Below are 12266 nucleotides of genomic sequence, written 5' to 3' on the forward strand. Positions count from 1 at the left end.
TCTCTTCAAACAAAACCTTTTTACAGAGTTCACCAACAACAAAAACTACTTTTAACACAACAAATTGACAATGATTTAAGCCTGCCCTATGAGTTTGTCTATCGGATCATACTGCCACTCTGTCTTTTTGATGTAAGATAGCTCCTTCCTCAAATTCTGGAGTCTCTTCATGTGATTCTCCAGCTGAAGGCTATCCTCTCCTATTTCCACGTACAGCAGGAACTTTACGCGAGCATACGCCTGTCGGCGCGATGAATCCAAATCCTGAGTATCTGAGGAGCTGTAGGGGTTGATCAATTGAGACACGTAGGGGGAGGCTTTGAACTTTCGCACACAAAAATGATGTTCAAGTTCAGTGATTTTTTCTGACTACCATGCAAACCGTATGGATTCTCCAACTATGCCAAAAAAATGTCTTACTTATAAGGTTCATAATCCCACCAAACAAAATCCCAGGAAATCCTTAGATTTTCCTCCAGAGGAAAATGAAAATTGAATGGCGATTTGTCCGATAGATGAATCAAGTTTCTATTATCGCACACGATTCACGCCATCATTGAACACCCCATTTTCACCGTAAATTTTGCACCGGACACTAAAAGTTGCACATCATTGTTTAAAGGGAACTCTAATCTACTTGATTAAACCATTTTTATAAGGAATAAAACATTTTAATATCACTTTTTTGGAACTTTTATGAGAGATGTTTTATTGACATTAAAAACCATTTTTTTGCTTGATTCTACGAGAATTTCACTCCGGAAACGGTTAAATCTGATGAATACTTTCTTGAAAAGTCCAAATATCACCAAATTTACACGAATCAATAAGTTTTTAAAGCTAAAAATTGACTAAAACTTTGCAAGCGAGAAGACCACACAAGATTCCACCATTCCTCCACGGAGCCGGATATGCACAAAAACCTTTGAATGCGCATCATTGAAGATTTCCCTGTTCCTGCAGCTGCAGGAATCGGGATTTAGCACAGATATTGAGCTTCAGCAGGTGAACAAGCTAAAATTTTCACAAAACATCTTCTTACGGACAATTTCTTTTCTTTGACATGAAAAACAACACAATAGTGAGGTTATGTCAAAGATTGTCAAAAACCAGTTGTAAACTGTGTGAGCTTATTGTAGATGTGATTCTTTCATTGCACATTCAGTTTGTGCAAGCTTGAAAAATATTTTTATATCAAAGAAATGCAAAATTGCTTAATAATTACTCAACTGCAACCTATTTGAGTCAAATTACTTCTTGTTTATCAACTTTACGATTTTTAAGTTTTCCTTTTTAGTGGTGGATCAAATCGGTAGATTACAATAGATGTGAATATGAGGGATCGCATCTAAAATGAAGTTTCTTGGAAAATGTGAGAGAAGCCATGTCTTCTATGTGCGATCGATGAATCTGAGTCAAGTTTGTGAATTTTGTTCCACCCACAAAAAGTGCCTGTTCAGCCTAAAAGATTTTTACTTAAATCTGATTCCTAATAACCCTTCTACCCTGTGTGATAGTAGTTTTTCAGAAAAGTGATATTAATTGTGCACAATCGTATGAAATATTGCACAGCAAAATTACAGTTTTGGACCTGTTTTTAATTTTTGTTTCCTAAAACTAGGGGAAAAGGATTAGACTCCCAATTTTTTCAGGAAAGGTGTGATTTAAGACTAGCTACTAAAATATATAGCCATCAGTGAAAGTTATAAAGTAATACCGGAGAAATTCGAAGTGTCCGATGGTAGCGTATGTGCGAAACATCAAAGCCTCCCCCTACTGCAAGGAATGCTTAATATTTAGCTCTGGAAAAATAATTATAGTTCTTTTTCTTACATCTTTCGATGAAGTCGGTGATGTGCTGCCACTTGACTTGTCCTCACTGGACATATTACAGTCCTTATCAAAAATCTACTGAAGAGATTCAATAATATCACTGATCTGCCTTTTCGTGTGTGTTTTATTGCCGGGATTCCAGGAAATGCTGACCTTTGGCTTTTTTTGGCTTCAGAAGGCTCTTTAGTTCTCCTACTGCCTACAATGTTATTTCTTGGCGCTGCACTCTCAGCAAAAAGTGAGGTTAAGTAGTCCGCGGGCTTTTCTTGTTGACGGATTTTCAATATTTTGGTCAGAAAAAAATGAGAAGATCACAAGCTCCGTCAATTAAAAGACAATTGGGAAGTTCTTCTAGTGTTCGTGGAAGTGAAATTGGTAACCCCAGCAAATGTTTGAAGCTGTCAGAACGTGTGAGTGCAGGCCCTCTGAGGGAATTTCAGCCTCAAAGCCATCAACAAAATGATCCCGATGCTCCAGTTCCAGTACAGAATGCTGCAGTAAGGGCTAAGTATGCCGTTCTGTGGAATCGTCCAAACAACAAAAAACACAAAACCTGGGAAGGCGATGGAACTCTCGAATTAACAGAGAATACTGTGTATTTGAGAAATGTCGATGGGACAGTCATCTCTTCGATGCCAATCTCAGCCAAAGGCGTGGAGTTTGAGGATGGTATGAGGCTTACAATTGGTTCCAAAGAAGTGGAAATTGTAGAGAGACTTGATGAAGAAGTGCAAAAAGAAGAGGAAGTCGTGCAAAAACCCAGAAATATCGTGAAACCCCTGAGCTTAAGCAGTGTCCGGAAAGGAGAAAGTACTGGAGGATTGATACTTCCCAGTCCTCCAAATGAACATCAGATGGTGTTTAACAGGGATGGTAAAGCTGTGAATCCTGTGAGGGTTGTAGAATCTGTGGCAAAGCATTTGAGAACGCACCAGAAGGAAGGAGTTTTCTTTCTCTATGAATCTCTAATGGGATTTCACAATCCCGAGGCTGAGTACCATGGGGCTATTCTTGCTGATGAAATGGGGCTCGGGAAGTCACTCCAGGTTATTGCCACATGCTACACCCTCTTGAGACAAGGCCCATATGGAAGGAGTATTGCCAGGAAAATTTTGGTGAGTCCTCTGCTGAGTATCGGGTCGTATCCTCCAGATGTGAGAGTTTGATTTTGTGAGAAAAACCAACTCTCCGTGTGGAACTCGCCTATTTGGTATCCACGAAATTTTCGATTGGAATTTTTCTCATCAAAAATCGGAGAGAATTCTCGAGTAATATTCCCGGTGAGAGTTTGATTAATTTACATAAAATAAGCAAATAAATAAAAATATCGCGTTTTTAAAGTTTTAAATTGTTTTTAAATGATTATTTCACTTAATAAATATAATTTCCGTATATTTATAATAAATTTCAATGAAGTTTTTTTCTTAATAAACTCTGCGGGAATTTCGAACTTTTTTCTTATTATCTCTTATTATTTTTCTAATTTTTTGAGTTTGATACCAATCATTTTCAAAATTCTTTATTATTTTAATATTATTTTGTTTCAGCTCTCGTAAATAAGAAAACGGTTGTGGCCATTTAATGATAAGATCTTTGATTAACATTATTTACATTCTTAATAAACACGAAATTAAATAGATTTTTAGCAGTTTACTTGGCCCGCGAACTCTTTAAAGGCGTCTACACATTGGGAGCACTTTTCGTCAAAAATTGCGTTTTTGACAGAAATTTGACGTTTCCCCCTACAACGCTGTAGGGAATTTCCTTCAAAAAAGTAATTTTTGACAAAAATTTCTCCCAATGTGTAGAGGCCATAAAACTTGATTTTTGTTTTAACTAAAACCGGAGAAAAAAGATCGCATAATTTATAGGGAGATTATCGAGAAAAGGTTCTTTTTTAGTAAGGAGAAATTGTTAGATCTCAAGAACCAACAAAACAATATTTTAAGCAGTGACATAATACCACTTCAAGGGGTAACTCATTCCCATTTTTTCTGACAAGGGTTTCTGGTTTCTCGGGTTTCGCGATGCAGAAATTGGGTTTCTCGGGTTTCGCGATGCAGACACTGGGTTTCTCGGGTTTCGCGGTGCAATTTTTGGGTTTCTCGGGTTTCGCGATGCAATTCTTGGATTCCTCGGGTTTCTCGATGCAAAAAGTGGGTTTCTCGGGTTTCGCGAAGCGTTTCTCGGACAATTGACGAGGGATTCTCAATATGAGTTACCCCTTGTACCACTTATTATTAAATTATAAATAGATAATACTTGAACAAGTACTTAAAAATCATGTAGTTACGTGTTCTTCATTAAATTAGAAGAAATATATATTGAGTGAGATTCTTGATATTCGCATCTTATCCTTTTTTATTTGACATATAATCTAAGAAAAATTGTAACTTCTCTATTGAAAAACAATTTATACAATGCTTGAAACGCTTTTCTTAGGCTAATAAAGTCTTTATTCGAGAAAATTATTTCAAATACTCCACGTAAAATAGAAAAGAAAACGGCTAATGTCTAGAATTTTCCGCGAAAAATATATCAATTTTGAATTTTACTCTTGAGTGAGATTGTATGTAATATCAGTATCTTCTAAATAAATTTAAAATTTTCAACGATCTTTCTATTTTTCTCAAATTGACTATAATTCTTATATATAGAGATAAAACCGGATTCAGAAAGGGAAATAAAATTCTCTATCTAATTCTGTAATAATCGAAAAATCAAAAAAACCTCAAACTGCCATTAAAATAGCGGAAGTGCGAATTGTTTATCAAACATTGCGAAAATATCATGAATATTTGTCTAGGTTCTCCAGTATTGCAAAAATGTTACAAAAATATTCGTCAAATCCGAAAACAATACAAAATTAGCGACTAAGAAAACTTTTCTTTTTGAAATCTCGTAACCTCTTAACATTTCGCTCCTTGGAAATTACAAGGGGTCAACTAGTTTTCGGCCATTTTTTCAGGAGACAGCATGAAAGATTCAACTTTGTGTAAATCAGTATCTCAATATTTATTTCTTTTCTATTTGTATGAGCACTAATATAAACATCGAAACTTTTATATTTTTACCTTTCAAAATATGTTTTTTAATGAGTTATCTCCTTGTCATTCTAAATGATGTGCAAATTTAGCTGAAATAGAATGACAAGGGATCAACTTGCTTGAGTTAGTCCCCTGTTTCACAAAAATTTGAACGATAAATTTATTTTGTGCCCCTTGACTTCAAACAACACCGCGCAAGCAATCATAAAAAGAGTAAAATTTTGAAAAACTTTTCTAATAACGAAATTTATTGACTCAAATCATCTGAAAATTTATTTAATTGTCTTTCTAAGTGCATTAGAATCTGAAAATCGCAAAAAAGTGAGTTGACCCCTTGTAATTTCCAAGGAGCGTTAATATACTAGTACTAATAGGAGGAGTTAATATACCTCATCTCTTCAAAATTGGTTTGAAAAATCACAAAAAAAAATCAAGAGAATATGAAAATATTGAAAAAATAAATAATAATTGTCGCATAGAATAATATTTCAGAGAAAAATAAGATGAAAATTAACTTTACACCTTTTTTCTTTTCCGAATTTCTGTTTGAATTTTACTTATTATTTTCATAAAAAAGCACAAATTATAAATGAGAATTTTTAAATTTTACAGAAAAATATATATTGATATGAATCCTATAATCCTTGTCAAATTGCTTAAAAAAAAGAAAAATTCAATGGAAATTGGTTTTTTGTTACAAAAATCTCTGAAAATTCACTTTAGCATTATTTGACAATTTTCAGAAAATTTATACAAAACCACAAGGAAATGAGAAAATCTTTATACGTATAAATACGTATTTATAATTGAATTTAGTGCAAATGCAAAGGGTTTTTTTTAAGTTTTACTGTAAAAAGAGAAAATTTAAAAAGAGAAATTTCGCAAAAATTCCGTTGCAGTTATTTAAGTGTTAAGAGAAGTCGCGACGAATAAATCAAAGCTAATAACAATGTTATTTAATTTGTTTATTCAATCATTGAATGTATAATTACTTCAGTATTCAATTTTTTCCGACCAAAAACAGCGCGCGGAATGTTAAAAAACGATTTCCACAAAGAGTTCCGCACGAAAATCTCACCTGATTCTCTCCTATATTCGTGAATACGGCGAGCAGGCAGGTGGGAAAAATATGAGAAAATGTCACGGAGAGAATCTCGCGTAAAATCTTCTCTCACAAAGTGGAGGATATACTCCTGACAATCGTGTAATTCTTTTGCTTCCTAGATTGTCTGTCCCAGTAGTTTGGTGGAGAATTGGAGTCGGGAAGTGAACAAATGGCTGGGAGAAGAGAGAATCTTTGCTTTTTGCGTAGATGGGAAGCACAAAGTTAAGGATTTCAGTGTCTCCTCCACGATGCCATTCATTATCCTCTCATACGAGATGGTCTCAACGCAGCTTCAGCATCTCGGAGGGATGATGTTTGATGTTATGGTCTGCGACGAGGGTCACAGGCTGAAAAATAGTGACACTAAAATTGTTCAGCTCCTGAATGGATTGGATTGCAAAAGGAGGATCATCCTGACGGGAACACCCATCCAGAATGATCTCCATGAATTTTTCTGCTTGGTAAATTTTGTCCAGCCGGATATTCTAGGAACTTATGCTCAGTATAGGACCAAGTATGAGATTCCAATAGTCAATTCCCAAGCTCCTTCGGCATCTTCCACTTTTCGAGCCCTGGGAGAGGAGAAAGTTCAGGAATTGAATGAGATTACAGCAAAAGTGATCCTCAGGAGGACACAAGCCATCAATCAGGAATATTTGCCGGAAAAAGAAGAAGTTGTTGTCTTCTGTCGTCCTTCGGAAGTTCAGGATTTTCTGCAGGAGCGCCTTCTTGAGCTGTATGACGAAAGTGAGGGAAGTGTTTCTCCTCTGAAGATGATCTCTCTCCTGAGGAAGATTTGCAACCATCCAGCACTTTTGGCCGCTGTGGAAGATGAAGATGGCCTCATGGAGAGGATGTCTGAACATCTTCCCTCTGCTGGAGAGTTGGGAGCTAAAGATTCCGGGAAGCTAGTAATCCTGGAGGGAATTTTGAAGAGTTTACAAGAGACTGGGGAGAGAATTGTGGTAGTTAGTCACTCGACAAAGGCTCTGGATCTCATTGAAGGACTCTGTCAGCATTTTGAGTTCCCAAGTTGCCGCCTAGACGGTTCCACAAATTCCTCAGAGAGGCAAAAAATTGTGGATAGATTCAACAGTCATTCCGGGGATGAATTTATTTTTTTGCTATCGGCAAAAGCCGGTGGAACAGGCCTGAATCTCATTGGAGCTTCCAGACTTGTGCTATTCGATGCTGACTGGAATCCAGCGACAGATCTTCAAGCAATGTCAAGAATCTGGCGAGATGGGCAGACCAGAAATGTCGTAATCTATCGATTGGTAACAGCTGGAACCATCGAAGAGAGAATCTTCCAGAGGCAAATTAGCAAAAATTCCCTAAGTGGCTTTGTCAGTGAATCCAGGGACAGTGTCAATTTTTCCGATGCAGAACTCAGAGATCTTTTTGCTCTAGCACCAGGGAGTGAAGTTTGTCTAACCCATGAGGCTCTTCAGTGTCCCTGTGGTGGAGCTGGAAGTATCCCTGAGCCCCAGGAACATGGAATTTCTCTGCAAATGAGTGACCTGATGCAATGGGAACATCATTCTCGACCAATAAAAGAAAAACTTCTTGAGGTAAGCTCCAATAATTTATTCATTTTTCAGACACTCTCAATGCATCTATCTCACCAGGAACTCTGCCTCAGCCATTCAGCCGATGACATTGTATTTCTCTTCCGGAATCCTTCGCAAGTGCCTCAATCTTCGTCATTCTCCAAGTAAATGTGACTCCCAAATCTGCCATATAGCTGAGATTTTAAGTCCCCAATGATATCACCCAACTCTTTACACTTGGACTCGATCTCTTTGATCTCTTTCTTCTTCTTCTCCTTGGCTTCCGTGAGGAGTTCCTGGGTTTTGGGCAGATTGTGCGAGATGAAGACTTCACCCAATAAAAATGGGATTTGTTCATCTTCATCGAACAGTTCTATCTCATCACTTGCCTCCTCAAGATTCTTCAGATCGTTCTGCTTAACTTTCAACTCTTCCTTGAGATCCTCGAGCTTAGCATTGTGCTTCGCGAAGATGTTTATCTTCTGTTGATCCTCAAATGTAATATGAACATCTGAATCCTAAAAAAGGAAATTTGAGAAAATTATATATTTCTAAAGGACTAGAATGCTTTAACTTACTGGCTGAAAGGTTCCTTTGCTGGATGATGCAGTTTTAGAGGTCATTTTGAAAGGATATTTGATAAAAAGGATGAAAAATGCAAGAAAATGTGAGGACACAAAAACAAAACACCTACGCAATTGAGGTTATGTTGCATTTGAATGCCAGATTAGTTACAATTTTATCCACTGGCTCTACTAGTCACGAGGTATCCCGGCTGACCAGGTGTTAACAGTTGGCAAATAGCTGACTATCTGTTAACAACTTTGGTCTCCTAACAAAAACATCTCACTTTTTGTTCCTAAATGTTACAGTTCAGCGTTCGTGGTGGATACTAGTGGAACTACAGTAGACTCTCACTCAATCGGCTCTTTTTCAATCGGGCGTCAAATTTTGTTGACAATTTTCACGCTCAATTATGAAGCTAATTCGCTCAAAATCGCTGTAGTTCTTCCTATTTTATCGTGATTCTTTATAATTGAGCGCTTTTTGTGGAATTTACAAAGGCTTTGACGCTCAATTCTATCGCTAAACCGGATGACATTTCGCCCCATATTCCCGATTGAGAGAGAGTCTACTGTATAGCTAAATTTTTGGCTGCCGCTGTTAACACTCTGTTACCAGAAACCACAGTTACCATTCTGTTAACACTAGTGTTACTTCTGTGTTAACAATAATTTTTCAAAATCGTTTTTTACTTTATTTTTATAATAATACAGAAAACTCTCGCTTATCCGTGGACTCTTTTTCCGGGTGACATGAAAAAATCCGTGAGACAGTTGAATTTTCAAAATTTTGATGACACATTGTTCCCGTTTTGGGTTTTTTTTTTGTTAAGCAAATGTGCTCTATCTACTGTAATTCTTACTCACTGTAACTTTTTTGGACAGTACGCATGTTTAAAGAGAATGTCGATTCAGTCAGGTCAGGATTCACTCTATAAATTTTCAACGCAAACAAAAAAATCGTTGGATTTCAAACAATTTGATGGGTATCACTCTCAAAATCCGTGTGACATTTTGGTACCGGTACCGCTCTCACGGATAAGCGAGAGTCTACTGTAAAACATTTTTTTAGTAAGATTACATTTTATTAAAAAAAAATTTAAAAAATCACAATATAATTCAAAAATATTTCCTCTGTGTTGCACTTCCCCAAATTCGTTTTCGGCAATCTTGATTCATCCCCAGGATCATGTAAGATAAAACAAAAAGAAAAATTATTAGTCTAATTTTTAGTCTTCTAAGCAGAAATGCCTGAACGGAAGTTGAAGATCCTGAAGAAAATATGCCACTAACTAATATGAATAACACATTTTTAGGAATCTCTTACCACAATGACAATTTCTGTTTTTTTTTTTTTTTTTTTTGGAAGAAATTGCTAGCCGGAGGTAGCAGATCGTGAATAAAGTATGTCAATTGAGGATTGTGGATATACATCCAAGTGATTTTGATCATCTCTGGCTAGTATGATGGGAAAAAGTGCAACTTCCGGAGTGCGGACACTTGCATAAATTCTTAAATATTTTCTCGTTTTTGGGGCAGGAATTTTTGACCGGAACTGGAAAGTCGTGAAAAGGGTATATCAGTGAAGACTATGGATGGGAAATCCAAATGATTTAAGCTAAACTTTGGCGAGCAGAATGTGAAAAATATGTTAAGATCAACGAGCTCGCGCACCACACAATTTCTGGAAAATTTTCAATTTTTTTTCAAATCTAGAAGGACGCGCACTTGCATAATTTGTGGCATTTTTTTAGTTTTCGACAGAAATCTCTGCCCGGAAGTGGAAAATCGGGTAGAAGATATATCACATCAGTGAAGGATATGACTGATACTTCTAAAGGATTCTGGCTAATCTCAGGCAAGCAGGACGTGAAAAACACGTTAAAATATGGAAGGTCGTGCACTGACACAATTTGTGGGAAATTTTCGAGCGGAAATCTCTAGTCGGAAGTGGAAAATCGATATGGAAGTTCATCAGTGAAAGCTATGAATACGATATTTAAAAGATTCTGGCCGATCTCAGACCAGAAGGACGTGGAAAAGCGAAAAATCGTAGAAACTACGAATCCATGCAATTTCAGGGAATTGGGAGAGATTTTCTTGAGGAAAACAAAGAAAAAATCAATAATAAAAACCATAAGACTTAAACTTACCTTGAGAAGAAAAGTTTTCCACAAACACACGACAAAAAACTAAATTTTATACATTTTCCGCGGTGGAAAATGTCCAGCTGTCATCCTCAAGAAAAGACACGTTTTAGTTTTGAAACTCGCCGCTGTGCTACTCGTGTGCTGTACCTTAAAAACTTGCCAGTGCTGCGGTAACAGTTTCAGGCCAACTCAGTGCTACTTTCCACTGGCTCAAAACTGTTACCATAACGCTGTTAACATTCTGGTACAAGAGCTGTTGGTTGTTAACTTTGGTCAGCTGGGATAATAAAATCATAAAAATAGTCAGGTGATTGTAGCGATTGAAGTGTTTTCTGGATTATAGAAGAAATAACATTTCCAGCCACTTCTGGTGGAAAATAAGTTATTAATTATGTTCAACCCCGAGGATTATGACCTCGAGAGGGACTTCCGCCTCACGAGGTACTCAACACTGCGAGGATGAGGTTGTAAAGTCCCACAAGAAGTTTTAACCAAACTTCTTGTGGGAGTAGATTTAGTTGCCGGCAAAGATCTCCCTGAAGGCAGAATTGGTGAGTTTTTTCCTTGGATTTTCGCGAAAAAAGACTTATGAGAATGCATTCTATCCAGAGGCCGGTATGGATTCAGCTGTCATTCCGCTGGAGCGTCACAATTTGTCTATTGTTCAATCTGTTGATTTTTTCTATCCTTTAATTGATGATCCGATTATGATGGGCAAGATAGCTTTTGCTAATATGGCTAGTGATGTGTATGCAACGGGTGTGGTTACACTGGACAAGGTCACAATGATTTGCAGCTGTCCAGATAAGTTCAGTGAGAAGGAGCGGGATGTAATTATTCCATTGTTGATCAGAGGCTTTAAAAATGCTGCCCAAGAGGCTGGATGCCAGGTTTCAGTGGGTGGGATTGCTGTGAATCCTTGGTGCATTTTAGGTGGAGAAGCCACATCAATTTGCACCCCAGGAGAAATAATTCTGTAAGGGAATTTCGGGAAATTACATTTAAACAAAAAAAATTATAATTACCCTGAAAAAAATCTATTTCTTAGGCCAATTAATGCCTCGCCAGGCGACGTCTTGGTTTTGACTAAGCCTCTTGGAACTCAACTAGCCACTAATGCCTACCATTGGATGTTGGATGGAGCCGAAAGCTGGCAGAAGCTCAAAGAACATCTCACAGAGGATGATGTTCGCAAAACTTATCTCAAAGCTGTTAATTCTATGGCATTTCTTAACAAATCTGCCGCTGAATTGATGCACAAACATTCTGCCCATGCAGCCACAGATGTGACTGGCTTTGGTCTTTCTGGCCATGCTATCAATCTCCTCAAGTTCCAAACGAAAACTCTCAAATTTCTCATCCATACCCTGCCCATAATTGAAAATGTGCAGCGTATGGCTAAAATTTTAGGCCGTGAACAAAAATTACTTGCCGGAGAAGCTGTTGAGACTTCTGGGGGTCTCCTTATTGCCCTTCCAAAGGATTCTGCTAATAACTTTTGCAGGGAATTCAAAGATAAAACCTTCAATGATGCCTGGATTATTGGTTCTGTTGAATCTTCCACTTCTCCTAGTTTTGAAATACTAAAGGAAGATTGCAAACTAATAGATGTGTGACCGGAAAGGTTTTTTTTGCATCATGAGCCTCCTAGAGCTGGTGACGTGGATTTTTAAAGGCCCAAAAGCTCGTAAATCTACCGAAGATTTCTCTGGGGGCTTTTTTGTAAAGAAAATCTCTTCAAAGGCTTCAAAGTATTTATGTGACTTTTGTTTTGATCTTGGTGACAGGGAATAAAAAATTCTTACAATGGGTTTTTGATTTTTTTCGCTCATTTTATTTATAACCTATTTTTTATTTTGGCGGTAAACAAGATTCGATCATTTATAAAGGCGCTTTTAAAATGTAAGTAGGCGATGCCGCCATGTTTGTTTCAAGCCAGACAGAAAATTTTTCTCTTGATTTTTTTTCAATTTCATTAGAAAATAATCGATTTTAGTCTGAAAAGTGTACTTTAAAGT

General features: G+C 37.1%; 4 protein-coding genes across 4 annotated transcripts; 2 read left to right on the forward strand and 2 right to left on the reverse strand.

The window, feature by feature from the left end:
* Positions 1-75: 75 nt before the first annotated feature.
* Positions 76-1963, reverse strand: LOC129801909 (uncharacterized). The gene is made up of 2 exons (XM_055847346.1): positions 1834-1963; positions 76-309 (listed from the first exon to the last, which is right to left on the reverse strand). Exons 1-2 carry the CDS (start codon positions 1885-1887, stop codon positions 76-78), a joined length of 288 nt encoding a protein of 95 aa, XP_055703321.1. The 5' UTR covers positions 1888-1963.
* Positions 1964-2061: 98 nt separating this feature from the next.
* On the forward strand, positions 2062-8094 carry LOC129801891 (DNA repair and recombination protein RAD54B-like). Its single transcript, XM_055847325.1, has 3 exons — positions 2062-2948; positions 6105-7556; positions 7614-8094. The coding sequence occupies exons 1-3, from the start codon at positions 2136-2138 to the stop codon at positions 7701-7703; spliced, it is 2355 nt and encodes a 784-aa protein (XP_055703300.1). The 5' UTR covers positions 2062-2135; the 3' UTR covers positions 7704-8094.
* On the reverse strand, positions 7552-8273 carry LOC129801908 (probable prefoldin subunit 4). Its single transcript, XM_055847345.1, has 2 exons — positions 8114-8273; positions 7552-8053 (listed from the first exon to the last, which is right to left on the reverse strand). Exons 1-2 carry the CDS (start codon positions 8156-8158, stop codon positions 7679-7681), a joined length of 420 nt encoding a protein of 139 aa, XP_055703320.1. The 5' UTR covers positions 8159-8273; the 3' UTR covers positions 7552-7678.
* A 2234-nt stretch (positions 8274-10507) lies between these two features.
* LOC129801899 (inactive selenide, water dikinase-like protein) lies at positions 10508-12059 on the forward strand. The gene is made up of 3 exons (XM_055847335.1): positions 10508-10799; positions 10858-11224; positions 11297-12059. Exons 1-3 carry the CDS (start codon positions 10640-10642, stop codon positions 11862-11864), a joined length of 1095 nt encoding a protein of 364 aa, XP_055703310.1. The 5' UTR covers positions 10508-10639; the 3' UTR covers positions 11865-12059.
* Positions 12060-12266: the final 207 nt, after the last annotated feature.

Source organism: Phlebotomus papatasi, chromosome 2 (assembly GCF_024763615.1).
Source record: "Phlebotomus papatasi isolate M1 chromosome 2, Ppap_2.1, whole genome shotgun sequence".
In the NCBI taxonomy this organism is placed as follows: domain Eukaryota; kingdom Metazoa; phylum Arthropoda; class Insecta; order Diptera; family Psychodidae; genus Phlebotomus; species Phlebotomus papatasi.

Excerpts from the sequence above, each read along its gene's own strand:
- LOC129801908 (XM_055847345.1), bottom strand. The coding sequence starts at position 8,158 with ATGACCTCTAAAACTGCATCATCCAGCAAAGGAACCTTTCAGCCA. Across the intron at positions 8,054-8,113 it reads GCAAAGGAACCTTTCAGCCA|GATTCAGATGTTCATATTAC; the intron begins GTAAGTTAAAGC and ends TTCCTTTTTTAG.
- LOC129801909 (XM_055847346.1), bottom strand. The coding sequence starts at position 1,887 with ATGTCCAGTGAGGACAAGTCAAGTGGCAGCACATCACCGACTTCATCG. Across the intron at positions 310-1,833 it reads CACCGACTTCATCGAAAGAT|TACGTGTCTCAATTGATCAA; the intron begins GTAAGAAAAAGA and ends AAAGCCTCCCCC.
- LOC129801891 (XM_055847325.1), top strand. The coding sequence starts at position 2,136 with ATGAGAAGATCACAAGCTCCGTCAATTAAAAGACAATTGGGAAGTTCT. Across the intron at positions 2,949-6,104 it reads GTATTGCCAGGAAAATTTTG|ATTGTCTGTCCCAGTAGTTT; the intron begins GTGAGTCCTCTG and ends TTTGCTTCCTAG. Across the intron at positions 7,557-7,613 it reads TAAAAGAAAAACTTCTTGAG|GAACTCTGCCTCAGCCATTC; the intron begins GTAAGCTCCAAT and ends CTATCTCACCAG.